Here is a 27,891-nt window from a genome sequence, read left to right on the forward strand (position 1 = left end):
TTTTAACAAAATGTATTAACATTAAAAGCGCCTCATGCTGAACTGTTGCTGCGTTCACTAGACAGTGTGTAATTTAAGGAACCGATAGTGGGCGGCAGTGGTGAGCGGCTTCACAGGAAGGATCCACTATATGAATGGTTTCCGACATGTCTAAGCTGAGGTCGCTTACCTTTAACAGTAAAGCGCTATGTACAACGTAAGTGTTGTACATAGCGAAAGTTGAAAATGTGATAAGACATCCGTGCGGTTGTAGATCTGAAACCAGGATAAGATAAAGAGATACGATAATGTCGGAGTCACTCTGAACGTAGCATAAGCTAGCTGAAGCTAACCGAGCTAGCTGCGCTGTTGATGATGACAACTGCAGAGGGAGAGATGCTGAGAAGACAAGAAAGGTAAGATTAAAAAAAAAATAAGGAAATGTCTCTAATTTCCAACTCTTATGCAACCTTTCTGTGTTGTTACTGCTTTGTTAGAGAATTATACGAACAAAATGGTGAAAGTAATGCACTTTTAAATCGTCGATTTTCATGCTTCCACTGAGAAACGGCTAACCCCTGCATGCAACCAATTTCATACAGAAAAGTTTAAATATCCAACTAATGCAGCCATTACTTCCTGTTTAGGTGTCTCACAGATGTGAACAGACTGTGACTGCTGGCTTGCAGAGCCAGCAGGCTTCCAGTAGCCATGAAAGAGGAATGTGCAGGTCCGTCTTTGTTCGAGGACTTGGATTTTCCCATAACAGACTCCTCCCTGTTCTCTGACAGCTCCACACCCATCGCTCAGCTGCACGGAGAAATCACATGGCGACGACCACAGGTTAATTACCCGGGTTGGGTTGGGTTGGGTTGGGGAGAGGAGGAAGAAATTCCTGCTCATGTTGATATTGATGCTTCTGGCAGACGACAAAAGTTTGCTGGTTTATCCTCTCAGCCAGGGACTGATTTCCCATAACAGGTGTTTGAGCTGCTGCTCATGAAAGATATTTGCACGATCGTCACGTAAGCAAAAAAATTCAGTGATGAAATAAATATCACCTTACAAAACCGGTTACAGATACTGTGGGACATTCTCACAGTTTAGTCCCTTGCACAATAATGAGTCTGTGAAATGATTTAATCCAGTGATCTCAAACTGCATTCCTCAAGGTCTGGAGTCCTGCAACGTCTAGATGTGTCCCTTGTCCTTCACACTCGAATTAAATGGTGAGACCATCTCACTAGCAGGCAGCCAAGCTCTGCTAATAATGGAGTCAGGTGTGCTGAAGCAGAGAGCTTTCTAAAAGTTGCAGAACTTTGGCTTTGATGAATGCAGTTTGAGACCCCTGAGGGTTGAGGCAAAGGAGGAGGCATTATGTAAATTTGACTTTCTTCATCTTTACATCATGTTACAGTGTTACTCCCTCTTCTAGAACATACCTGGAGTGTGACTTTGATTCTTTCATGCATGTTTGAGGAATCCTTGAATGTCTCTTGGCAGCCATTTAGGGTGCCTAAATGCTTGTCCCCACAAAGCGCTACCTTTTTCTACAAAGCTCTTTCTTGGAAAAGCACAGAGCAGCCCTCCCTGGGCAGCAATGGCAATTAGCAAACACCTGGTGGAAGTGCAGCATCTGCTGAGATCATTATAGGACCATCTTCTCAGTCCAGTGCTCCTAACAACAGCTGTAAATGGCATAATGGGGGAGCATTGTTCTAATGTCGCGCTAAAGGCAGAATGGTCCAGGAGCTTTTTGCATACACAGAGGCCAACATCAAACTGTCAAATTGCTGTTATGTTTGATGTACAGCATTTTTATAACAACTGAAGGTAGCACAGTTACCCGATTGTGCTATAAAATGGCACCATAACTAATACCATAACTATAACTATAATGTGTTACTGTCATGGTAACACATTTTCCTGAATGTCATGGTAACAAATTTTGTTGCACCAGAGTGAAGCCCTTTGTCCTCCAGGCTTTGGTAGGAAGAGAGGAAAGAGGAAAAAACAAACTCATTCAAATGGAAATGATCAAACTTGTTTTAATTTATCATGCTATTTATTGATTTATTGGGGTAGTACAAGGCTTTGCTATTACTACATCTTTAACACAGAAAAGTATCAACTAATCACGTGGTTGTAAAATCAACAGACTTGTGTATAAAATGTATGAATGCTTTTCAGATTCCAGGGGTGGGAGTCTTCAAGCGCTTTACATTTCCATTCATTGTGCTTCAGAAGTCTGTGAAGCTGTTCTAAATAATTATTGACACTTCACAAATAAGTGAGAAGTCTAGACTTTGTATTTCTGAAAAAAAAAAAAAAGAATGTTCCCAGTCTGCACTGTTTATGTAACCAGAAACAATGATATCAAATATAATGTGCATCTCAGTTTGTTGCATGTTTGGCTGGATTTGGTGTAAAGAATATACTCTGATACCTGTAGCCTTTTTTTTTTGGCAGGATAATGCATCCTTGCCACAAAAAGAAAATGTTCAGGTATCATCCGAGAAGCACAACAAAGTCTGAAGTGCTGGACTCCAAATTCTAGTAGGATGTGCAAGAATAACAGACCTGTAAAAGGATACCTTTATTATGCAAGCAGCTGTAAAGTCATGCCAAGTCAGTGTGTAGCACACTTTGCTGCTTTGTTAGTATCAGGGTTCTCCATCGTTTTCCAGTCGCTGAGAGCCACTGTCCTTCAACTTTTACATGCATCAGTGCTTGTTACCGGGCCTCTGCAGAACTTAAAGATGTACTGAGGAGGTAATTCATTCATTTAATTCAGGTGTGTTGGAGCAGATATGCATCTAGAAGTTCAGGACAGTGGCTCTCAAAGAACGGACCTAAAGTTGGACTACTTTTTTCAAGCAATTGAGGAGAAAGTAAAAGTGTTGCAGCCTTCTTTTAGCCAACTGACTAGTAGCAGTCATGTTACTCTTTGCTTCATAAAGCTTGAGAAAACACAAGTCCCCCCCCACATTGGCTCTAGGACCTGATTAGAACTTTAAACACAATTTTTTTTTTAAAGACTTGACACAATAACTTGTTTAATGCCTTGATATTAGCCACCTACTGTTCATTTAAGTTGTTCAGAATACATTTCTGCAGACTCTCTTTGAGTCTCTGTAACTTTATTTCTTCTTCGTTTCTACCTTTAATCCATATCTCAAGGAGATCTGCCGGTCGCCGTCTCTCTTCCCCACCAACGCTAACCTGGCTCATGCTAAACAAGGTCTGCTGGGTGACTGCTGGTTTCTCTGTGCGTGCACCTTCCTGCTCAAGAACCAACATCTTTTAGACAAGGTACACAAACACCAGTTTTATTGTCCCTTGTCCTACTTGAGTGCTTTAAAATCTTACACATGCATTGCTCAGTATTTTTTTGTTGTATGTGTAGGTGTTTCCTCCTGGCCAGCCCCAGTGGGGCAGCAGCAGGTACAGGGGCTCCTTTCGGTTTCTCATCTGGCAGCAGGGCCACTGGACAGAGGTGACCGTCGATGACCGTCTCCCCTGCATGGATTCCTGTCTCTGTTTCTCACGCTGCCACTCCCCTTCTGCGTTTTGGGTTGCTTTGTTGGAGAAGGCCTATGCCAAGTAGGTAACTTGAGAACTTCCCCCCCCGAGTCTCTTATCTTTGTTTGACCTGATAAACCGTCAAGATTTTGTTTCCTTGCTGCTTTGTTGAACATTCCCAGAAACATTTTGTTGAGTTATCAGCAATTGAATTCCTGCTCAATTCCTTGCAGGCTGCATGGTTCATACGAGCAGCTCTGGGCTGGACAGGTGTCGGAAGCCCTTGTGGATTTGACCGGCGGTGTCGCCGAGCGCTGGAGCCTGAGGGAGTTTGGTTCAGACAAGGAAGAACGGGAAGCGGTGCTGGACAGTGACCAAGTCAGGAGGAAAAAGCTGGACCTGAACCTCCTGTGCTGTGTGAAAGAAGAGTGTGCATTGAGCTGCTCCACCCACAGCACTCCTGGAGGTTAGGGAAAGTATTGCTTTGTAGATAATCCCACCACTGATCCCCCCTCCTTGCCTAACTCCGTCTTTGGCATCCCCCCTCGGATTAGGACTCGGTGAGCTGGATCAGCACCACGCTCTGACTGTGATGGAGTGGTTGGACGTGAGGAAGGTGTCAGGGAGTGAAGTGCGGCTGCTCAGGATCAGAAATCCGTGGGGACGATGCTGCTGGGCAGGTGCTTGGACTTGGAGGTAGAATGTTGTCGTGGGGGATGTTTACAGTCACGTTGGGTTTTTAGGAATATCCAAGTATGCACAAACCTGTTGGTACACCTCTGTAAATCCCCCCAAAATAACCCTCAATAGTAACTAAAATAGCTTGAAACTGATAATAAATAAAAAATGCACTGAAAATTAACCTATGAAAATCAAACATTGGTTTTACAGAATTTGTTTAGAAAATAAACTAATGCAACAGGCCTGGACAAAATGATGGTATCTCCAGAAAAGATTGAAAATAATCTGACCATAGGGATGTGTTAAAACAAAGGTGTGTCCTCTAATTAGCATCCCAGGTGTCTTCAAGTTTCAAGTGCCTTCAAAATCAGTCTGCATATTTAAATGTTGACAAGTAGTCACTCTGCTGTTTGCCGACAAGGTGTGCACCTTAGTGAACATGGCCCACAGGCAGCAAAGCAGAGAGTTGCCCCAGGAAATTAGAAAGACAATTATAGATAAAAACATGTTGGGTGCTGTGGTGGCACAACCCATGTATTGAGGTCTTGGTCCTCGTGGCGGTGGTTGCAGGTTTGATTCCTGGCCTGGTGACGTTTGCCACATGTCTTCCCCCTCTCTCATTACCCTATTTCCTGTCAAACTACTTTCAAATAAAGGCCACTAGAGCCAACAAAACCTTAAAAAAAAAAAATAGATAAAACATGTTGAAGGTAAGGGCTATAATACCATCATCTAGCAATTGATGCTCCTGTCACTACAGTTGTGCTCATCATTCAGAAGTTTAAGGTAGCAAACCTCCCTGACTGCAGGAGGAAAACTGGAGAGAAAGATGACATGTCCAGAACATCCTCCAAAAAAAAATTAAAAAATGACCTCCGATGTGAAGGTACATCAGTGTCAGTCCTTACCATCTGTCAGTGTTTAATCCAAAGTGGATTTCACTCGAGACAATGGAGGAGGACAGCAAATCTCGAAAAAGCCAGACTTGTGAACACGTGCAGAAATATCATCGACGGCTAACAAAATTATTTGATCGCCTCGAAAGATTGAGCAACAAAACATTAAGTTGCAGGGATCATCATTTTTGCCCAGGTCTGTTTCTATATGTTTTAAATAATTATTTTGTTGAACCGCATTCGAAACACAATGTCTGATTGTCATTAGTTAACTTTCAGTACATTTTTTGTTCACCATTATTATTTTAATCAGTTTCAAGTTACATCAGTGGTACTGTGGGCATTTTGGTCATTAAGAATGTTGTCCACATGTGCATGTTGTTGTGGAAAGTTACTAAAACCTGCAGGAGAAAAAAAAAAAAGGTCTGGAAGTTTTAAATACTTTTCCTGAGCTTGACTTAAAAAAATAGCTATGCTGAGAATGCAATCAGCTGCTGATCATATGCATCTAAACCTGATTTTGGGAACTTTTGAGAAGTGTTGTTTTAGATTACAGAGGTAAAAATAGACTGAGATGGAGTTTCCCATGGACACATTGAGTTACACCACGACTCCTGCTTTTCTTATTGTTTCGCTCAAACAAAGGGCGTGGAGCTATAGGTGCGTGAGAATACATTGCAACTCTCATTTAAAAGGGAAACATGAGACGATCATTGACATATATACACATCTGTCACTGCCATGCTTACATAACGATATGAGTCACAATCACTACCTTCCCTGACTTCCTTTTGGGAGTAATTTTTTATTTTTTTTGCACAGAATGTTTCAACATAAAACAAAACATCTGATGTCCACTTCACCGTGTAGTAAAGACCAGGTGGTAGGCTCAGTTTAATTTGTCTCAGGACCGTCCATTTTTGCTCATAATGAAGATTTGATAGCTTTAAATTTGAGGAGACAGTCAAATTGCTTTTTAATTTCACCCAGGGAAACCATAAACAGCAGGCGTGCACGTTAGTGCACTCAAAGCTGCTTTTAGTTAATGTGTTAAACTTGTCTAAATATAGCAAGCTTTTACAAGAAGGACAGAAATATTTTTCTTATCAATCAAGCCCAAAAGATTTTGTAAAGTGATGCCTATCTTATAATGAGGAAATCGCACAAAACCCTTTTTAGATTTTAGATCTGCAACGATGCTCCTACAAAAAACCTGACTTCGTTTATTTAAGTAAAATGCTCCATGCTAAGTTTAATTTTTGAGCAAGCAATACAATTCATAATGTAACGAATGGGAGTAGTTGTTTCACTTCTCTACATGAAGACAGCAAGCCACATTTTCCCAGCAGAACTTCACCACCAATGCGCCATGTCTCTCCTATGGTGCCCCCTGGTGGTAGGTTTTACTCAGGTCAACTGCAAACCCTCGCCTGAGACTTCATCCGTTATCAAACCAATCCGGCCTGGTCTGTTGCTCTTGCATTCGTCTTTGATGTGAATGCTGAGGTGCTCTGTTTAAATGCTTTGACCCAGATTAGCATGCAGATTCTGCACAGCTCCGTCGGCTGTGTGCAGAACATCTCTCAGTCTGAACAATCCCTGAAAGTTTTCACTTTTGGTATGAGCTTCACAATGGCACAGCTGTCTTGTTTATCAAATACCTTTTTGCTTAAAACACTTAATACCAGTTGACTCATTAGCAAAATTAGCAAAAATAATCCGTGTTTGTTGAACTCAGACTAGTGAATGTATTAAACCCTTTTCCGAGTTGATCTCGTCTTTCAAACTGTTTGACTTTCAGCGGCATTGGTTGGAGTTTCCTCGACCCGGTTTGCGCTGCAGAACTGCGAGCCCGAACAGCAGAGGGCGAATTCTGGTTAGACGAGGCCGAGTTTACGTCTCAGTTTGATGACATCACAGTGGGATATCCAATTGGCAAAGATGGACTCTTGAAGAGTGTTTACACAGGTTATTCATCTATTTTCTTTAGAAACTAGTGTCAAACATTTAGTGGTTGGCTGAGACTTTCTGATGTTTAAACGTGTTTTGTAAGTTTCTCCTCCTCTTACAGGAACCCTTCTCACACACAGCCACCAGCTGGCTAGCCGGTGGATTAAAGGCCACTCTGCTGGCGGAAGCCGAAACACCAGCAGCTACAGCAGCAATCCCAAGTTTTGGCTCAGAGTGTGCGAGACAGGCGAGGTTCTCGTGTCCTTGCTGCAGCATCGAAAACGCCGAAACACGGAAAAATATGCACAAGCGGACCCGGAGGACAGCAGTAACACAAAGCACCAGCATTACCAAGCTATCGCTCTGCATATGTGGAAGGTCTGTGCCGTGCAAAACATGATGGTGACTCGTGTGTTGCTGTGCAATTTACTTGGAAATGATTCTCCACAGGTGGAAAAGAAGCGTTTCAGTCTGAGCCGGATGTTAAACAAACCGCCTTGTGCTTCTACTCACTGCCACTCCTACGAGAGAGAGGTGGTCCTGTGTCGGCCGCTGGAGCCTGGATACTACCTCCTCATTCCCAGCACCTACCAGCCAGGAGCCGAGGCCCGCTTCCTCATCCGGGTCTTTTCCTCCTCCCCTACGTCACTCAGGTAGGAATCACCTGTAGGGAGCAGAAAGTGCACCACACATTTACAACATTAGAATAACGATCTTCAATTTATCGTGGGAGATTTTATGTGATAGACTAGCACAGGAGGTTCTCGACTTTCTGCAACCTTTTTGTCTACCTAGAGTGTTTCCTGTTTATATTTCCGTTAAAATTACAATGTTTCTGTTGATTACGTCCTTTTAATCTGAGCATCTTCTCCCGAGGCGAGTGTTGCACAACTTCAACCGACCAAGATGATCGTCAGTCTAAACAGAACAGCTGCTTAAGAAGAGTGTAAATAAGAGCCAAGAGTGCTAAAAGTAACTCTGGAGGAACTTCAGAGGTCCCCAGCTCAGCTCCAGGGAAAAATGGATCAAATTTAACGCTCAGTGAATATCTCCATTGAATCTGACTGAACTCGTAAAGAAGAGAAGGGAAAATATCAGACTTGAAATCTGTGAAGCAGGCAGAGACAAATCCATAAAGAAAGGTGCTTCTGCAACTATTTGGACATGTAGACTGAACACAGCTGCGGTTCACATTTTTCAGGTTTCTGTTTAAGAAAATTGACAATCATGCACCAACTTCCTTTCACTCTGCAAATATATTCTGCTTATTGTCGGTTTATCTCACAAAATCCCTATAAGATTTATAGAATTTGGTGGTTTATGAACACGTCAAGAAAAGCAAAATTGTGTTTACAAGATTTTGGTTAATTCCCCCTCCCCCCACTTTGGTAGATTTACTCAGATGTATCATGAGGAAATGACCATGTGTGACTAATTAAAAAGCAAAAGCTGACATTTAAACAATAAAACCTCTTTCTTTTTACAGAGCATGGGTTTATTTGTAAATATTTATGTCTCTATAAATATCACACTTTTCCCCCTTAGAAGAAGTGTGACATGATTGTTTGTTAGTTAAATAACAAGGCCATTGCTTTCCTCAGTGCCCTAAAAAGCCCAGCGCCCTCACTGCCACTGACGTCGGATGGTGAGTGGGAGACCAGCTTCTTCCGCGGCTCGTGGATAGAAGGAAGGACGGCAGGAGGAAGCAGGAACTTCCCGTCGTACTGGCAGAACCCCTGCTTCCCTTTTGCGGTGTGTGATGAGCCAGCACTGACATCTGGAGTTAATGTCAGGATTACTCTGCACCAGAGCCGCCCGGACACCGATTTGCATCCCATTGGTTTCCACGTTTACAAGGTCAGTCAAATATCAAGGGATTATCCCTGCAGTCTGTTTACACGTGAGCTGAAATTGACTTTTTTTTTTTTTTTCACTTTTTTGACTCTAAAGATGACTTAAGTTATTTTTTATCAGCATCAAATAAACTTTAACTCATCTTACAAAATGATGGATCTGAGATAATATTTTAATTTTAGGTTTATAATTTACTCAGGTACTGCAGGTGGAGTCGGAACAGACGGCAGCCAAAGAAAAGGATCCTGTGGCCAGCTGCGTCCCGCACTGTTACACCCAGGACGTCAGTCTGGCCTGCGCTCTTCCTCCTGGATCCTACACCGTAGTGCCGTCCACTTATCAGCCCGACTGCTCAGCAAAGTTTATAATCAGCCTGGCTAGGAAAATACACAGGTTAGCTCTGTTTTCTATGGTTTTATCAACAGCTCTGTCACATCAAAGTATAAATGTTTGGTATTAACAGGATGAGATGAGAAGATCCATTCAGCTGTTACTGTGTTACTTTATTAAACACAAGTCCCTGTCTAAGCTGCTCTGACCTTTCACCTATTTAGCAGCTTTTTTCTATCCTTATGTATAGTTCATAACACCCTCTTTTTCTCACTTTAGATATTAAATCAGGCTAATGTTCTCCCGTTTTAGTTCGGCTAGGATTACTAGCATTATTTTTATTTGTTAAATGCTAGAATAATTTATATTTTCACTTTTTTTTGTTTGCATTTTATTTTTCTTTCTTAAGTTTACACACACCTCCTTAGTACCGTATTTTCCGCACTATAAAGCGCACCTAAAATCCTTCAATTTCCTCAAAAGCCCACAGTGCGCCTTATAATCCGGTGCACCTTATTTATGGACCAATATTGAGCCACGACAGGTCTAGCAACTACAGTAAGCTTAGACATAATATAAGGATAGACGCCTCATGGTCCCCTCTCGCCTATTGTCGCTGACGAGATTTAGGGCGGCCATCTTGGAGCGGTACACCACTCCACTCAGCGTTACGTGTTTAGCAGTCACAATGACGTATCAGCGCATTTAATCGATCATAACACGCTTTTTTGTTACTGTAAACCTTATTCAAACATCTATCAAAGCAACATTTATAAACAACTGTATTTTTTAAGTATGTTTTTAATACATAGTTCAGCATATTTATAGCTTAGTGGCTATAACAATAGGAATGGAATATGCTGATATTGATGTATGATGAGCATATTACAAAGCACACAGCCGTTCATAATTTATTTAATAAATTATTTAGTAATATCAATACATATTTATATAACTATATAAACACAAATAAATAATGATTAATAATGACACAAATAATAATTAATACTGAATAATATATATTGGATACATGTTTATATATATATGTATGTATGTATATACATACATATATATATAGATATGTATATGTTTTTCAGCCGACGAGTTCTAGCTTCAGAGAGATTCAGCAGCTGAGATTGAGTCCAAAATCCGATGCGAGATTCATCCGTGCTGCAGTGAATCCGTCTCTCTTTATAGATTTCTCCCTCTTCTTCATCACATCGTGTCTTTAGGAAACTTTCAAAACAAAAACGGAAGATTTAGGATGTATCTTACTAGTGAAAGAATTACATATAAATAATAGTCTTTACCACCTGTATAAACTTTGCTGGTGAATGTTCTAACACATAATATAAGTTTTATATGTTACATTGTTTAATTTCTAATATAGGCCCTTGTGTCAGATTATCTAAGTCAATGTTGGAGAATAATACATTTTTTTAGATTTACAGAATCTCAGTTAGCCTTCATAGCGGGGCTGAACCCGTATTACACCAAGCACTGTAGCTAATATTAGCTGGTATCTCGCCGGTGGACATAAATTAAATATGTCTGTGCTACCCAGAAAGCAGTTGGGCACAATATCGCAACACCAACACCATGAGTGAAACAATGACTGGGGACCGCTTCTTTATTCTGCACATCCACATTTGTAGAGCAGGGTGGCAACCCTAACTGTAGTGTCTATTCTATGCGCCTTATCTATGAAAAAAGTTTTAAAATAGGTCATTCATTGAAGGTGCGCCTTATAGTGCGGAAAATACGGTATTTAGTAGATTTCTCTTTTAAAAGAGTATTATTAAAAGAGTAAAAGAGTATTCAGTATTTCTACATAATCTTCTTTCCATGTGACGACAGCTATTCTGTGAAGTGCACCAATTGCTTTTGCAGCAAAAAATCCACACTTGATGCTGCCAATGCCATACTTCATCACACATCTTCAAAAATGTATTTATTTTTCTCCCTGAAAGCTTTTTACTATCGCCAATCTTTCTTACTATATTCTGCATCATTTTAATTAGCAAATATAAATAATTTTAGTATACCCAACTGACTTAAAACAGGAACAGTTGAGTCTGAGTCAATGTTTGTGAGGAAGAGAGATAAAAAGGTTATGCATCTTTTCAAACGGTGTCTTTAAATATGTGTTTTGGTGGTGGCGTCCCCGGCTAGTAAACTCGGCCAAAACATCCTTCCTTCTGTTCTGCAGTCTGCTCTGAGTGTGTCACACTTCTGTTTTTGGTTAAATGTAGACATTACAAAGGCTTATTGATACATGTATACAACAAGTGAAGTCCTCTAAGCNGGCTTATTGATACATGTAAACAACAAGTGAAGTCCTCTAAGCGTGAAGGAGAGAAGCTGATGCTGACTGAAATGAGTTTGTGTAACTCTTCTTATTTAGTTGTCGGTCACCTAGTACAATACAGAATAAAAACTCTTCACAATGTGGCTTTGACTGCAGGCAAGTGGTCCGACAGGCTCCACCAGCGCTCCTCAGAATTCTTTATTATTATTATTTTTTTTAGATTTGATCGTATAGTTTAAACAATAAATATAACAGTTAACAAATTTCCAAAAACAAAACATTCTTATTCAATGAATCAATCAAAAATAACTAACAGCAAAAACAGTAAAATAACAGACAACTGTTATGCCATTTGACAAGTAAAACATTCACAAAACATTTTATATATATATAAATAAATTTATACTTTGAACCCACCTAGTACAATACAGAATAAAAAACTCTTCACAATGTGGCTTTGACGGTAGGCAAGTGGTCCGACAGGCTGAAAAATAAAAGACACGGTTAGCGTCGTGACTGAGTGGTCAGCCACGAACACCAACCGGCGCAGCTCCTGCTTATAGGGTCACATGAGTGGTTGGGTGGTTTCCAGCCCAACCACGAGAAAAACTTTACAATTTATATTTGTAGATGCTAAATATTTTTACAGTACTTCGTTAATTGTTGAACTAGAAAAATATGACCCTAAGTAAAAAAAGAAGTGAAGAGCTGCCTCTCTCTCACCTACCTCCACCCAGCGCTCCTCAGAATTCTGGTGGGGGAAGCCGCGAGAGTGCCTGACGGACCCGTTGCATGCAGTCACTAATCACACCACTAGGTGGCTCCAAACAAACGCATTGATCAAAAATCTCATAAACACATACAACCCTACAATCATTTTGATCAAAACTCTCACAAACAGACACACACAAGCTTTTCTCTCTGTTACAGTTGCGTATAATAACTTGTTGAAGAACCGCCATTTCAGTTTTGATCTAAAACAATGTCTGTCTTGTGTTTCTGCCAGGAAAGTGGTGAAAAGTCAGGAAAAGCTCGGGAGTGCCATTCACGAGGTTGGTTAGTCTGGTTACATGGTGCATCATGTCAAAACGACATCGAAAGAGATTTTAAAAAATCATTAACTTTGATTATTGATAAAATATGCATTTTGCTGTTTCTTAAACAGTCTTGGATAAAAGGGTTAGTCTTTCTTTTTCTGTCATTCCTGGGTTTTGGATTGCAGCTACAGTTATACTGCATTTTGAAGACATACTTATGGAAGCTAAATTTAGCAACTACAACTAAGTAATAAAATATCTGGTCAGTATTTAAGTTTGTCATTTATGATGTAACCTTCAAAGACTGTCGTTGTTAAAGCACAGAAAATATAAAAAAAATATTTATACATCTCGTGAAACTTTACTTAGTTTTACTATCATATTTACTCTGAGTGGACATAGTATTAAGGTTTTGCAGCAGCTCAGTCAGAGTCCCTCACTTGAATCTGATAGTGAATCTGTGGAGGGAGCTAAAGATTAGTGTTATGTTACAGAGGCCTTCCAACTTTAGAGATTTAGCTTCTCATCAAGTCAGTAGAAACATACAAAAAGCTACTCGGCAATGATTAAAAAGGTTTGATTGCTTTAATCCCACAATAGATCTTTCCACTTATTATTGAGACAGTTATAAATAGTTTTTGACAAGTAAATAAAAACAAATATATTTTAAGAATAATTTTAAGTTGAAATCTGCCAGGGGTATGAGTAATTTATTTCTGCCCACTTTTTATGCTATCTAAAGATCAAAAGGATATATTTGATAGAGAAAATCAACAGAATGGGATCCAGGGAGATTTGACAGAATGTGTCACATCGACATGACAGAGCATGCATGTTGAACTTACTTTTAGATTTTAACTTTACCACTTGTCGTCAGAAGGTGGCAGTACTGAATAACCTGTCTTGTGTTTTGTGTCTCTGGGTGGCAGGTCTCTCACATCTCTGTGATGAAAACCTAGTTCTCTGGGACTGACGTCAGCCCACCACCCCGTGCCTCTTGGCCCACGATGAAACGCCCGGTTCCACCGTCAGCGCCGACCACAGAAAGCATGACTGTGTTTGTGTTTGTATATATGGACCATGAGCGGCTGGCCAGGCAGGGGGACAAACCACCGGGGTCTCTGTACAGCTCCACAATCATCTGTGATTAGGACATCAGAGGTTGTCGGTGGGCTGGGCTGCTAATGAAGTATGACGGGACCGGCTGGTGTAAACAAACAGCGGCAACTGAAGAATACCGCCACTGCTCTCGCTCATTCACTCACTGGTGCGCCCGCCGGCCCGGAACAAAGAGTCCTCTCATGAGGGTCCACACAGAGGCATGGGAGGCATGGGGGGCAAGGGGAGCGGGGATGGTCTGCGGTAGCAGAACCAACCAAACCGCACAACACCAACCCAAACCAAGCCATACCAACCTAGAATTTTTCCAGACATTCCTTCCCCTGCAAACATTGTTGCATTGTTTGTGTCAAGAGGCAAACACTGCTTTGACTATCATTTTACATCAAAACGACTAAACCTTTGAGCCAAATCCAGAGAAGTCTACCTAGTTCCCTTCCTCACCCTTCACCTCCTTTTTAGTCCCTTATACTCGGTCCACAGCTCTTGCTGGACCTGATCACAGCCACTGTTTGAAGTTGCCGCAAGAACAGAGGACAAGCAAAGGGGATGAGACGAGAAACACGGCACATCAGAGGATGCCGGTTCAAACAACGAGGCTGCCAGTTCTCGTTTTCTTGTATTGAGGCTGTGCATGTGCGGTGGTGTGTGTCCATCTGCTCGTACCCGTCCATATCTGTGAGCTGAAGTCACCAGACTTCTGATCGCTGCAGCCAGAGGGACTGCACACTTTTACATAAACAGGATCTCATTGACCACTGGTACTTTGTTGTATATTTATACCATTAGTTATTTATCATATTTGGAAATATTTATTATAAATTTAATAAAATGTTAAACTAAACAAAAATTAGTTGTTTTAATGAAATTTTGACATGTTGGTTTCTCTTTGCGTTGTATTTTTTTCCAGTGAGAATTTGTTTCTAAAAGTTTTGAGACAGTTTTTTTTTTTTCCTGTCAGACTTTATTGTTTTAACTTTGACTTCTCTTTCTCATACCTCTATGCTATATTGAAGGTTAGTAATAAATGTGCCTTGTTTTAAATTTTTTATGAAGAAATACATCAGGTTTATGTTTTAGTCATTGTTTTAGACCACTGAATTGGGCCACGTTTTCCCTGTGACACAGCGCTCCTTCAGGCTGTAGGAAACCTTGTTCATCAAAATGCTACTGGATCTGGATTGCTACTTGTAAAGAAAGTTTTGGTATAATTTTTAGTAATTTATTTAGATGAGAACACATTTAACATTTTGGCTAGCACAGCTTATTGGGAAATTAAGGTCCCAGAGTCTAGAAGAAGAGTACAAAGGCACTAACTTAAAGTTGCTTGAATTTAGTGCCTTTATATATTTAGTGCCAGTATAAACGTTTCCAAAGTAAGCCGTAATTTTGGGATCGTGGAGATGCTGGTTTAGTTCTTAGAAGGACTTGGTACCATGCCCCCATTTCACACAACTCGTAACAAAAAAATGCCCCAAGTACATAGTGTAAAATGTGGCAGACATGCATATTATTATGTTGGCATTTGTGCTTGAAAAACGTTTCAATCAGTGTCACAAAATAACTTATTTTTCTGAAAAAAGGAAATTTGGGTTTTCCAAATTTAATAAAATTATTTAAAAAAACTGAGTTATATCAATAGATATAACTCAGTTTTTGTTAATGAAGCAAAATATATCGCACTCATTTTTTTTTTTTTTTGTTAATTTAAGGAATGTTATTAAAGAAAATAAACTATTTAACCATATTCTTCTTTATCGTGGTGCGCGCCATTGACTCATAATCTCGTTTTTTCACGTCAAAAAACGAGATTCTCGGCGTCAAAACTTCTGGTGCTCTGCGCCTGCGCGCCTCACTCTTGACCTCTCCAGCTCGCTGCAACTGCCAACAAGCCGCATGCGCGTCCATGAGCAAGGACCGCGCGTCACCGTTCCTGCGGAACTCGGGAGGCTGTTGTCGGACTCCGAAAGCTAGACTTCTATCTAGAAAATAATGAACAACAAATTTGATGCGTGAGTACAGGTTTTGATTAATTATGTGCGTTACAGCGGCGTGCTGGTCGCTTTTAGACACTAACCGAGGGTTGAAAAGTTACTATGGGCGACGTTGTATTAAATGAGAGGTGTGTCAGCTTTATGGCGTGGTAGTATATTCTTTGAATGTTTTTTTTTAAGTCATCTGAGAGTGAGGTTCTCTAATATGAAAGTATATATTGCCGAATAAAGCAATAATGTAAAGTAGAAGGTTTACTCAAGGTTGGTCAGTAGTTAGCTTAGCTTAGCATGCCGTAAGCCAATTAGGCCCTCGATCCTCGGTGTTGTAGTAGTTGAGAAGTGAAAGACGGCGTGCGAACCCGGGGAGAAAAGTAGAATCAGAGATCCCTAATATACAGACAGATGTACTAGCTCTCCGTTTGACAGAAAGTGAGTTGCATTTAATGCACCACATTCATAGAGGAGGATATGCGCTTCTGTTTTTCAATTAAACATGATCTGTTTTAAGATTACGGGGGAAATAAGTTTATCAGAACCGGCTAGCTAAAGTAACCTGCAGCGGATCTTCACGCCACGAGGTCATCATAATTGACATTTATGTTTTGGGGTTTGTGTTGCATGTTCAGCCGTCCGTCTATTACAGTTGTGAATAAAAACAAGAATGGACTTTGTCCTAACTAAAGCACCACTAATAATTAAAGCCTCAATTATAATCATAGACTTTATTAAAATCTGTTTGCCTTTGGTATCAATTTAGAGTCAACTCCTGGATTTATTTTGGTCCTTATGTTTCCATCTAATCCAGGTTGAAAGACGATGACAGTGGAGATCACGAGCAGGATCAAGGGTCACCGAAAGACAGTGAAAAGGAAAAACTTGAAGAAGACAAGGAGCAAAACATTATAAAGAAAAAAGTAAGGCAGTACAACAACCTCTTGTCACCCCTGCAGAAATGTAGGAAAACCACAGACCCTGATGGCAATGCCTAGTCTTCTTTGAGGATTGACTTCAGGATTAAGATTTTTATATCTTTTTTACTTCTTGAAGAAAACAATGTGCTTTGGGTTCTTTAATCAAACTGGTTTTGGAAATTAATACAAATGAAATATGACCATTTGCATTAAAAATTGTATAAAGTAAAAACTGCTGTTTTAGTTTAATGACATTAAAGCTGAGAGTTCTTGATTTTGATTAAAGTAATAAATGTAGGTAATTTTCATTATTTTACCTAAAGGCCATTCCAAGTAAAGTCTTTTTTTTTTTTTATCCCTTCCTCACAGTGATGTAATAACAGTTATAACTACACTGGTTTCTTGTTGTGGTAGATGGTGGTGCCAGGACCAGGAGAGCATCCCCTTCAGTACAACTACACGTTCTGGTACTCGAGGCGTACTCCAGGGAGACCGGCCAGCACTCAGAGCTACGAACAGAACATCAAGCAGATCGGCAGCTTTGCCTCGGTCGGTTACTTATCAACTCATCTGCATATACGGTCTCCACATGCTACATTTGTTGCCCCTTTTCATCTTTTTATTTACGTAAAATCCTTTGCTATTCTCAAGGTGGAGCAGTTTTGGCGCTTCTACAGCCACATGATCCGGCCTGGTGATCTCACAGGTCATAGTGACTTCCACCTGTTTAAGGAAGGCATAAAGCCCATGTGGGAGGTGAGGATTTTTGAGATCCTAAATGATGATCTCAAACCTTTCTGCTTGGTCCATTTGGAGCATGATTTTCAACCTTGCCTTGGGATCATTCCTCGTCTTTAGGATGATGCCAATAAAATGGGTGGGAAGTGGATCATTCGCCTAAGGAAAGGCCTGGCGTCTCGATGCTGGGAGAACCTGATCCTGGCCATGCTTGGGGAGCAGTTCATGGTCGGAGAGGAGATCTGTGGCGCTGTCGTGTCAGTACGCTTCCAGGTGAATCCAGCGACACACAAACAGGCAAAGCACACACCCGCTGCATCGCTTGATCTCAGCATTCAGACCCGTTTTGTTTTGAATCAGGAGGACATTATATCCATCTGGAACAAAACGGCAAGCGACCAAGCGACGACGGCCCGCATCAGAGACACGCTGCGCCGAGTCCTCAACCTGCCTCCCAACACCATCATGGAGTACAAGACACATACAGACAGCATTAAGTATGTATGTCTCCTCGTTTTATTATTTTTTCCTTCAACCTTTCTGTTTCCTAATCATTTTAATAATTTTTGCATGCTTTTTAGTAGCGAACCATATGAATTTAAAATTCTGCAACTTGTCACCTTTAATTTATGTATTATAACTTGCATAATATACTCTTATAACAACCACAAACTTCAATGTGTTTTTATTGGACTTTTAAATGATCACTCCTCAAATAAATCACCTTTACTTAATTTTTTACATAAATTTGCCTGTGTGTAATTTAATCTGAGGCTAGAAAACATTATTGATCTAGCAGCATCTTCAAGACCGAGGAGCACAGCAGGGTTAGGTTTGAAAGCAATTTCCCAAGCTTTCAACATCTCACTGTTCAATCAAATCATTTGAAAATAGAGTATGGCACAACTTAACTTTCTAATCATAGACGCAGCCTAGAGGTCCATGGTAACTTGGAGGAGCTGCAGAGATCTCCAGCTCAGGTACGGAAATGTGTGGATTGGTCAGCTGGAAAACCCAACAGGGTGCTCAGATCAAATTAGACCCTTTATTTATTTATTTTTTTGTTCTTTCTTTCTTTCCTTCCTGCAAAATGCTGCTTGGTGGAAGGTTAACACTTGCACATCACCACTGTGAAAAATGGGAGTGGGAGCTGTGCGGGTGTTTTTCCTTCAGCGCAAACGGGGCAGCTGGTTAGAGTTGGCGCTAGATACGGAGCAGTACTAGAAAGAAAGTTTGTTAGAGGCAAAGTTGTTAGTCTGATGTAAGAAGCTGGTAGTGACGCATCCCAAAACACAGCAACGTTCACTCAGCAGGCAAAACGACCCATGTCCGACTTTTTCATGGATGTCAGAACAACGCAGAAAATCCAGTTTGTGCCACGTCCATATGTGGTGCTAAATCGGATACATAGTTTTCAAAAATGTCTGCAGTGTGAACGGTCAAGCAGCATTTTATCAGACTTTTACGTCATTGATCATAGAAGTAAAAATCTATGATCAATGCAAGACGAGCATCATACTCATTCACCAGAAGAAGCTAGACGCTGTAAATTACAATTATAAAATTATGAAGTAGTCAGACTATGGATCCAGATAGACTTCTCTCCAGAAGTTACAGTCAATGCCACACAAACAGCTTTAGCTATTTGGTGGCTTTCTTTCCTTTTTTTTACTTGGCGCGGGACACTTTGGGTTTGTAAACTGTCCACACAGAAGTCTGACTGCAACCACATCATTCAGTAATCTAAACAATCGCAAAAACAAAACAAATGGATTTGAGCATTAAGACCTAACGTCAGAACGTAGCCGATTTGGTGTAATATATTCAGACACTTACTCATGCATACCTTTGCAATACCGCGAAATTAAAATTTGATTCACATTTGTAATTAAAATTTAAAACCTCAGCATTATTTTCATTCTATTTCACAGTTACACACTAGTATGTTTTAGTCTGCCACATAAATCCTGATGAAATGCATTGAGGTTTGTGGATTTTCTGAGATAAGTTATTTTAGCTAAGTTGGAGAAAAAAGGCTTATGTTTTGCACAATAAATATTGTGTTGTCCTGTTTTAAATAACGTATCATTTAACAAGATTCACATTTTGTAGTGAGATCAGATTGTAAAACTATCTTCAAAAAAGCCGTGGGACGAAGAAGCAGTTAAACGTCTGCAGCATATGGGAGGAAACTGGCTGTAATGGATGCTCCACACTCTGTCGCCATGTTGCTAATCGGGTTCTGTATCCTGAACCCACTCGTGTCTTTTCTGCTCTTCTTGCCAGATTTTCAGCTTGCTTATCTGTCTTATGCAGAACATTCATTTTTATTTCATTTCTCCTTACAATAATGACGGAAGCAGATTTTTTTCCCCCTGAAACTGCCTCCTAATCTCACCTGCTTGAGGATGAGAACCATAAAGACTTCTTCTTAATCATGATGCTTTCATTCAGTTTCAGTCAAATTCAGCTTAAACACCTGAAGCAGACTATAGTTTTTCCCTCAGTAGTCTTTATTATGTGTGCTGTATTTTTCTTGTGGATTTCTGCCTCTTGTTTCTAGATTTTGAGTTTCCTTTGACTTACGACCTCTTAGAAAACATCTGGCTTGTAGAAACCTGGATGCTTTATGGGAAATGTTTGCTAGCTTCACCTCGCTTAGATATTTACACCCAGAGAGTAATTAGAGAAAATGTTTGTTTTAAAATCCTCAAGTGATCCCAGCTTTTATGGGAGACGGTTTCCCCAAAGAAAGCAAATCATAAATATGTCGACAAAGAAGTGGAAATCTGGGTTGTTTTTACTGCTGTTTGAGTGACCTTAAAGTAAACCTTTATATTTTACTGTGAATGATGAAGCACTGGATGCTCCTCTCTTCGCAGAGCCTGGGAAGACTTCCATGGTCTGGTGAATGCTAGCGGCGGACGTTAGCCCCTCACACGGAGATACTCTGGGAAGAGTAAGAGCTGCTTCTGGTTTAGCTAATGAGAACTAAACGGGATTCCCTTCCCGGTGCGTTTTAACATCCTCCTGCCGTTGTCCGTCTGGTTCGTGCAGGTTTGTGTGTTTACGTGGCGTGTTGAGGGGTGGACGAGTCCAGGGCTGGATACCTCTGCGTGGATCGGCACTGTGCAACATGAGGACAGAGGAAATATCCACAGGAACAGAGGGCCTGAAGACCATTCCCTATTTTTGTCCAGTTTTGATGCTTGAAAGGAAAGACACGCCAGCGATCGGCAAAGCGAAGAGAAATAATCAGTCAACCGGAGAAGAACGAAGCCTTCATTATTCTTGTTTACGAGTTTTAACATGTTAACTTGCCAGCAGAGGGAGGCTGTGTGACTGGTGTCTGCTCATCCGTCTGTTTGCTGCCAAAGTGTGCTGGACAAAATACAACAAAACTTGTTTGATGTAGAAATGAATGTCATGTATTGTTGAGCAGAAGCTGTTGACACGAGTCTGCTGAGGAGTTTTAGTGGGACTCAAACAGGCCAACAGGTGGACAAAGTTTTATTACAGCGATGTATTTTAAATGCCATTCCTGTCATTCTGAACACAATCGCATCATTTTCATGTACGATATACTCGTGTATACTTTATGAATCTGTCATTTCACTCTCTCCGACATGGACCTTTTACTCTGAACAGAGACGGGCCGTCCCGCGGTGAGCAGAACGTCGCATCGGAGCTTTCTTTAAGGTTCACTACTAGCTGCCTCAATCACAGTGCCTGGCCTCGAGCCTCGAGCTGTCCCATCAGTTCAAGGTATACGACGTCTTCAACTGGTTCATAGAAAGGACTTTACTTAAACGTCCACAGTGAAAGCCTCCCGAGTCCAGTATTTATCACCTTTTACAGTTTATCAGCAAATTACATGAAACTTTACCCAGGATCAGGGTTTGTTATAGATTTCATCCTGGGCAATTATTCTTCTTTTTTCTTTTTAAGGTCTGAAGTTTGTGAGAAAGTCTAATTCTGCCCAATATGTTGTGGCAAATGATGGAAGAGTAACATTGTTGGAGATGTGCACCTGATGGATTCTAGCAATAAAAGTTAAATATGCATCTGCTGCTAAGGGTGGCTCCGTTTTGTTTTTCTGCGTTGTAGACGAAGAATCCAATGTTTTCGTTTCGTCCTGCCTTTGTTCATCTTCTTTGCCATCGGAGGAGCTTGGCTTTCTTTTTCTTAGTTTTTGGTTTTCAACTCATCTCAAAGAACATGTGGTTCTGAAAAGACAGCAACAGTTTAGAGAACGTACTTGCTATTATTCCTGCTGTTGCAAAATATGTTACAGAAATGTCAACATTTGTTTTAATACATAGTTGAACAAAAATCTAGAGTAAACTGGTAAATTGATCATCGGTTTTAAAAAGAAGTTTTCAAAACCTCAGTAACCAAGACATGCCCTGGATTTGATCAAATCTACCATCTTGAGTTTCACGATCTTAGCTGGCACATGATCACAAGTATTGCATACTTATAGAAAAATATGACAGGATGATCTCTGAAGCTATGAAGAGAAGTTATGGAGTCCAAGCAGCTACACTAAGTTTCATACTTGCCAGTAAGAAAGTAGCTGCCAGAAGCAGGAGTTTAGTATGTGGCTCCAAGCTCTGCGGCACTGCAGAAAAAGAACAAACTCACCAAAGTTAGGAAACTGATTTTGATTCAGAAAAAAATAAATATCTACCTCAAAGAATCTCATTCACCAAACGGGTGAGAAATGTCTGGGAAGAGACTGATAACTCACAGCTTCTGTCTTTGGAGCTATAATGGCCTTTTTTGTAGTTTTTTTTTTTTTTTTTCTATTTAGACATGCAACCACCACTAACTTTATTTTGCTGGGATTTTATGTGATACACCAACAAAGGGTGGTGCAGAACGAGAGCTTCTTAACGATTATCTATGTGAATGAAACCAGCATCAGAGAGGTAACAAACACGAAGCAGATTTCCTAATTACTTGAGACAAAGTTCCATTTATGTGGGAAAACCGACACTGCAGATCGCCCTGAACGATCTTTTTGAAAATCAGGTCTCATTTTGCTCCCACTTCAACGTTATGCACCACCTCATATATGGTTCACTTCAATAAAACTTTAAATACTTTGGCAAAGCACTGCATTGTGCCAGCACAATCTACCGTCCTACACTGGAACAGATAATGAGAAAAAGAAAAGATCTCTCACTGTTTCACAGGTGTCATTTTTGTAACAAATGATGAAGGGTTAGAACTCACCCTCCAAGCCAAAATATTCATGATCCGTGTTACGTTCATTGCTGAAGCCGGGCCACTTCTTCCATATTGTACCCATTTGCTCTCCAATGTTGGAAACAATCTGTGAATCATTTTAAAATCATTATTAAAATAGCGCTGTGTTGGTGGTGAGGGGATTTGGAGTGACTTGCAAAAGTACTCATGCCTGTGGAGCCTCCTTGTGCCACCAATTTAATAATTTTATGCAATAGACAACAGAGCTAATGGGGAGATGAATGGAGCTAAATACAGGGCAATTCTAAAAGAAAACCTGCTGGACGCTGCCAGGGATTTTCAAATGATGCGACAAAAATGTGAAAAAGTCCAACAGGCATGAATGCTTTTGCAAGACATCGTAAATAAATAAGATCACCTGAAACTGTTGGTTGGCGAAGCAGCGGAAGGGGCAGCAGGGGCCCTGAATTTGGATCCTGGAGGCTCCTTGCGGGTCGCAGACCTCCAGGAGAGGGGTGAACATGCTCCACCTGACCACACAACCAGGCAAACACGCAGCAATAAGCGACCTGGCAGAAACACGGCGCAGTGCTTCACACGGTGGCACGGCCTGCCCTGATGCTTGGGTAACCACATTTTCAGCTGTCGTGACTCTGCAGCACAAAAACCATTGTCTGCTCAGTGTCGGAAGGGCTCAAACTGGGGCACGATTTATTCTCGCACGACTGAGAGAATATTTATATCAAGTCAGTCTCTGGTCACTGGAACCTCTGAGGGGTCAGTCCTAATTAGACTCAACGTTGAAGAGTGCGGATTCACGTAAAGACACTCCAGAAAGCCTCGGGGTTAGATTGAGGCCATAGGAAGAAAGGAAGTATTTTTGGGGCGACTCTTCCCATCACTGAGCATCTCTGTCGGTGTATTTCCATGCAGGCAGCTGCTTGGTGAACTCTTCCAGGTTTAGACTGCAGCTGCAACTGCGTGGAACATTAAAGACTCGCATTGCTATTTACAGAAAGGCCTGAGAATCTAAAGTGGCTCAGTCTGGACAGAGGATGGAGTGACATGGAAAAATGTCCATGTGATTAGCTGTTCAGTTGCTCAATCTGATACAGTATGGTATTATTTATACTTAACAAATCCAATTTCCAAAAAAAAGGTCCTGATTAACAACATTTAGATTAACAAATGGCCCTTTTAATATTTTATTTGGTCTCAGATCTCAGCTGCTGTCCAATCAGACTGAACTTGGTCCACGTTGTCTATGTACCATGAATTATTTTTGTATAGTTACCAGTTTGGTATCTATTTGCATTTTCATTTAAACTTTAAACTTCAGAATATGTTCCAGGTGGTGCTGTATGTTATCCAGTACATTGTATTGTGCTCTGTAGATTTGGTACTCTTGCCTGTTTGCAGCTTATTCTTTCTCATTTGTTGCATGTACAAAAAGTGGTTCAACAACGACACAAAGATTTACCTAGATATTATTATTATAACACATCAGTTTTAAAGTTGGTATTATTGATGACACAGAAAATTTTAAAATCAGACTGCTACTGAATATGTTGTTTGGTTTATTTTCCAAAATAATTTAGACTTAGACCTACTCTCCCCTACCTGTAGATCTTATTATTATGTACTTCAGCCTCATAATTTCAAAAGATACTTACTGTAATCATATTACTCATACAACCAACACCTAAAAATATAAAAATATAATTTTTGTGTTTTTGTGTGTGCTCCGGTGGCCAAGCAACGACATTTCTTTGCCAATTTTGCTTATGTTTCTTTGTACAATGACGATAAAAATAAGTCTGAGTCTAATACAAATACAAATACAAGAACAGCAGCAACCACAATGCAAAACATGCATGAAAGTGTTGAAAAACCTAAAATAGGCCTGCATATCACCAACATTTCAACAGTTCTGTCAAATTAAAGCGACAGAGAAAACTTAACGGCGAAAAGTTGTAACATAAAATATACAACAAAGTTCAGGTTCCTGTAAAGGCAAATGCTATAGATCAGTGTTTATCCCGACTGACCTCTGACATACGGTGCCAATGAGATGCTTCGTAGATGAATAAGCCCTCATCTCCATCAGGCAGCAGCCCAAGCAGCAGGCGTCCACCCTGAGGGGCCTTTCAAAGTAAAAGACCTGCTGCCCCTGATAGTCGAACCCCTGCAGGGAGCAGGCCCGAGCCGGGCCACAGAAATGGAGGCACATACAAGAGCTCTCTGACAGGAGAGGGGCAGAACCAGGAATAAGGGGAATACATTAAAATGCACGACCTTTGACTCTACAGTCAATATTTTTCGTTTTGATCGTAGTTGAAACAAGCGAGTACCCTCCACAGCCACAAACATCTGTGACTTGCTGCTTCCGGTGGTGATGCTGTAAATCTTTCTGGAAACACACTGTGGACCTGCAGCGAAAGAGCAAGAGTCACACTTCAACACAACAAAACAAGCAGATACACAAAAGCATAGCAAGGGTTTTATGTGAAACTATAAATCCACTCCATGATTGACTTTGATGTTTTGATGATAATGTGTACTTCTGTATGAAACAAGTTGTATTTTTAAAAAAAAACAGGGACCTGATAAAGTGTTAAAATTGTTATTTTTAACACTTTATCCACACTCACCCCGTAGGTCGGGTCTCGCAGTGACATGTATCCGCCTGACTGTATCTAACGCCGACAAAAACTGCAGTCCTGCTTCATCGTCAAGGTCCTGCTCCACCTCCTCGGGTGTCTTCGGCGCTGGTGGCTGCATGCACACGTCCTGTATCCCACCCCCATGAGGCCTGAGATCGGAACTGTGTTTTTCAGATTCCAAGTCAGGAGCCACTTGGTGGGACTTGACGTCTTCCACTTGAGTCTGGCACTCGCAGGACGGCCTGCATCGGTTCTTGAAAGCCCTGAAGACGCCCTGGATGTGCTTCTCTCGCTCAAGTGGACCAAAAGGAGGAGGCTGACTGGTCACTGCTGACATGATGTGCACCTGAACATTTGGTACACAGCCAGTGTTTAATGTCTGCTTATCTCACATATGTAGGAAATGTGTCCAAAAGTATTTCCATTGTGTAGAAGAGCAACAGTTTTTGAAAATGTTTTTATGTGAAACTCGGTCAGATAAGACGGAGATTTTGGTTTGGACTTTGACTGGGTCATTTTAATAAAATAATTAACTTTAATTTAAACTATTCTATTGAAAATGTGGTTGTATATTTAAAATAGCTGGAAAGTAAACCCAATAACCACAGTCTCAAGACTTTTGCAGCCTCTAATAGTTTTTTTCTTTCAGGGTTATTACGTCCATTTATCTTCTCATCACCAGCTTCCTTGGCCCTTCAGAAGAGTAGCCTTCCCACAGCATCATGCTGCCGCCACCATGTTTGTTTGGAGATGATGTGTTCAGGGTGATGTGCAGTGTTAGTTTTCCACTCCACATACGTTCAAATCTGTTGTTTGCAACAGAAAACGTGAGTTTGAATGCAAAGTTCTCCAAACATTGGACTTTTTAAATTCCTATCCTCTTGTAAAAATGCAAAGACAACAAATGGTTTCTTATAGAAGGCCTTGCCTTATTCAGTATGTCTACAAGTTGCATAAGATTTAGAAACTCTCTTTTCTGACTCAGTGTTTCTCACTAGTCTGCTCCCTGGTAGCAATATAAACATCAGTCTTGCCACAGAAGCCAGGCTGTGGCTCTTTTCGTATTCACATCACACACTAGCACTGTTGTCTTACTCTTCGGCCCGTGGGAATACCAAACTAAACTCCTGCTTAACGGTTCACTCAACATGTAACGTGACCCCCAACAAGGTCACAAGGCTAAACATTGTAGTTCTCTTCTAGTTCTATATCTCTGGTCAAGAGCAACAATAAGAAAAGCATCTCATTCGTTCTTACCTATAGCGGTCACCCTTCATGCATCTGGTCAGCTAACTATGAGCTGGAAGCAACCAGGCAAACTTTAAATTTCAGGAGGAGTTCACCGTCAACCTCATCACCATCTGTGCGTGTGTGTCTATTCATGTAGCCAATGCCTTGCTTTGTGTGTGTGTGTGGATCTCCGGACGTCTCACGCCAACTAAGTCTCCCTGCCGGCTTTCGTTTCCATCTCAACCAGCCGGATTCACCTTTTGTTGCTCCAGAAAAGCGCCACTCAGCCATGAAATTGAAGTCCGGCTCCCAGAGGTGGGTGGACGGTGCGGTGAGATTGTGTTTCAGGGGGAGGACGGAGATGTTTCTGCTCTCTTGACCTCGAAGATGATGTTGGACGTTGGATCATAGTTGTGATGAACATTATAAAAGAAAACTATCAAATGCGCAAAGTAGCAGCAATCTGAAAGCCATGCAGTTGTTTTGGAATGAAGCAGATATTTGCTGCATTTAAAATAGATGTTTGAACCTCAAGATGCTCTTTCCTATAATCCTGACACTGTCAATGTGAAGAAGTAGTGTTTTAGACATACTGTGCTACGAAAAAAAAAAAGTTTGTCCCTTACAGATGTCTTTTAAATTAGCTTTTTTTTTTTGTCATAGATTTTTGAATCTAAGAAACATACCACAGGTAAATAAGAAATGCATCAATCACAACAAGTTTATGTCTTGAAGTGCAAAGCTGTACCAGACAGTAACATTACAACCTTATTATGTTTTACTGCTATGATGTTATTTTTCTGTAAAGGGTTGCACAACTATTGATAAGTTAAAATACTTATAATAGCAATCGCTGTTAAAAAAAAAAAATCAGCATAAAACCAACAACATTTAGCAATGTAATGTGCAGCCATGAATTTGATCTTGTTTCAACAACCAGTATAAATAAAAAGTGAAAACATTTAAAATAGCATACAGCAATAAGTCATATGATGCGAAAGATCATAGCAGAATTGTTTGATATATTTAAATGTGTAACATTTGAAGTCATATCTGCCACACAACCTAATTAATGTCTGCTTTGCTCAGAAAACTCCAGTTCAGCTTCCAATGAATGGAGGTGTTTCTTTGTTGGATCCAGAATGGCGTTTCCAATCAATGTTTTTGGTGAATTAGTTTGGAGGTAGAAACCCTGTGTTTATGTGATTATGTTCAGCCCTCCTGACCATCACCAATCAACAGTTTGCATGAGAAATGTATTGTAGAGGGAAAATTTGTTAAAAGTGACGTCTTAGGCTTGTTTTTTTTTTTAATTAAAAATATGCTTTAATTTTGGTTGCAACAATAAAATGATTAAAATTAGAATAAGAAACTGATATTTCATCTGCATTTATGTTTGATAAACAATAAATAAATAAAAAGGGCCATAGAGTGGTCGCCAGAACAGGTGGTGAGTGGAGTCTAATTA

General features: G+C 40.5%; 3 protein-coding genes across 7 annotated transcripts; 2 read left to right on the top strand and 1 right to left on the bottom strand.

Annotated features, from left to right (window-relative positions):
* Nucleotides 1-87: 87 nt before the first annotated feature.
* capn10 (calpain 10) lies at nt 88-14,720 on the top strand. Of its 3 annotated transcripts, XM_016679581.1 has the most exons (14): nt 88-395; nt 627-822; nt 3,160-3,291; nt 3,386-3,475; nt 3,572-3,582; nt 3,735-3,967; nt 4,056-4,197; nt 6,880-7,046; nt 7,150-7,406; nt 7,479-7,681; nt 8,630-8,885; nt 9,082-9,275; nt 12,527-12,572; nt 13,487-14,720. In XM_016679581.1, the coding sequence occupies exons 2-14, from the start codon at nt 691-693 to the stop codon at nt 13,514-13,516; spliced, it is 1,893 nt and encodes a 630-aa protein (XP_016535067.1). In that variant the 5' UTR covers nt 88-395; nt 627-690; the 3' UTR covers nt 13,517-14,720. The 3 variants fall into 3 exon arrangements, with proteins under 3 accessions (XP_016535067.1, XP_007567995.1, XP_007567996.1); XM_007567933.2 differs by having other exon boundaries at nt 3,386-3,582; XM_007567934.2 differs by having other exon boundaries at nt 3,386-3,582; nt 9,091-9,275.
* A 797-nt stretch (nt 14,721-15,517) lies between these two features.
* eif4e2 (eukaryotic translation initiation factor 4E family member 2) lies at nt 15,518-21,391 on the top strand. 3 transcript variants are annotated; one of them, XM_007567939.2, is made up of 9 exons: nt 15,518-15,688; nt 16,476-16,584; nt 16,996-17,130; nt 17,233-17,337; nt 17,440-17,592; nt 17,680-17,816; nt 18,245-18,299; nt 20,202-20,278; nt 20,377-21,391. In XM_007567939.2, the coding sequence occupies exons 1-8, from the start codon at nt 15,669-15,671 to the stop codon at nt 20,235-20,237; spliced, it is 750 nt and encodes a 249-aa protein (XP_007568001.1). In that variant the 5' UTR covers nt 15,518-15,668; the 3' UTR covers nt 20,238-20,278; nt 20,377-21,391. The 3 variants fall into 3 exon arrangements, with proteins under 3 accessions (XP_007568001.1, XP_007568000.1, XP_007567999.1); XM_007567938.2 differs by lacking the exon at nt 18,245-18,299 and having other exon boundaries at nt 15,654-15,688; nt 17,680-17,820; XM_007567937.2 differs by lacking the exon at nt 18,245-18,299 and having other exon boundaries at nt 15,654-15,688; nt 20,377-20,389.
* On the bottom strand, nt 21,253-26,905 carry LOC103148936 (phospholipid scramblase family member 5). The gene is made up of 8 exons (XM_007567936.2): nt 26,451-26,905; nt 25,182-25,539; nt 24,882-24,959; nt 24,579-24,771; nt 22,949-23,060; nt 22,558-22,657; nt 21,882-21,940; nt 21,253-21,545 (listed from the first exon to the last, which is right to left on the bottom strand). The coding sequence occupies exons 2-8, from the start codon at nt 25,528-25,530 to the stop codon at nt 21,519-21,521; spliced, it is 918 nt and encodes a 305-aa protein (XP_007567998.1). The 5' UTR covers nt 25,531-25,539; nt 26,451-26,905; the 3' UTR covers nt 21,253-21,518.
* Nucleotides 26,906-27,891: the final 986 nt, after the last annotated feature.

Source organism: Poecilia formosa, unplaced genomic scaffold (assembly GCF_000485575.1).
Source record: "Poecilia formosa unplaced genomic scaffold, Poecilia_formosa-5.1.2 Scaffold215, whole genome shotgun sequence".
Taxonomy (NCBI): Eukaryota; Metazoa; Chordata; class Actinopteri; order Cyprinodontiformes; family Poeciliidae; genus Poecilia; species Poecilia formosa.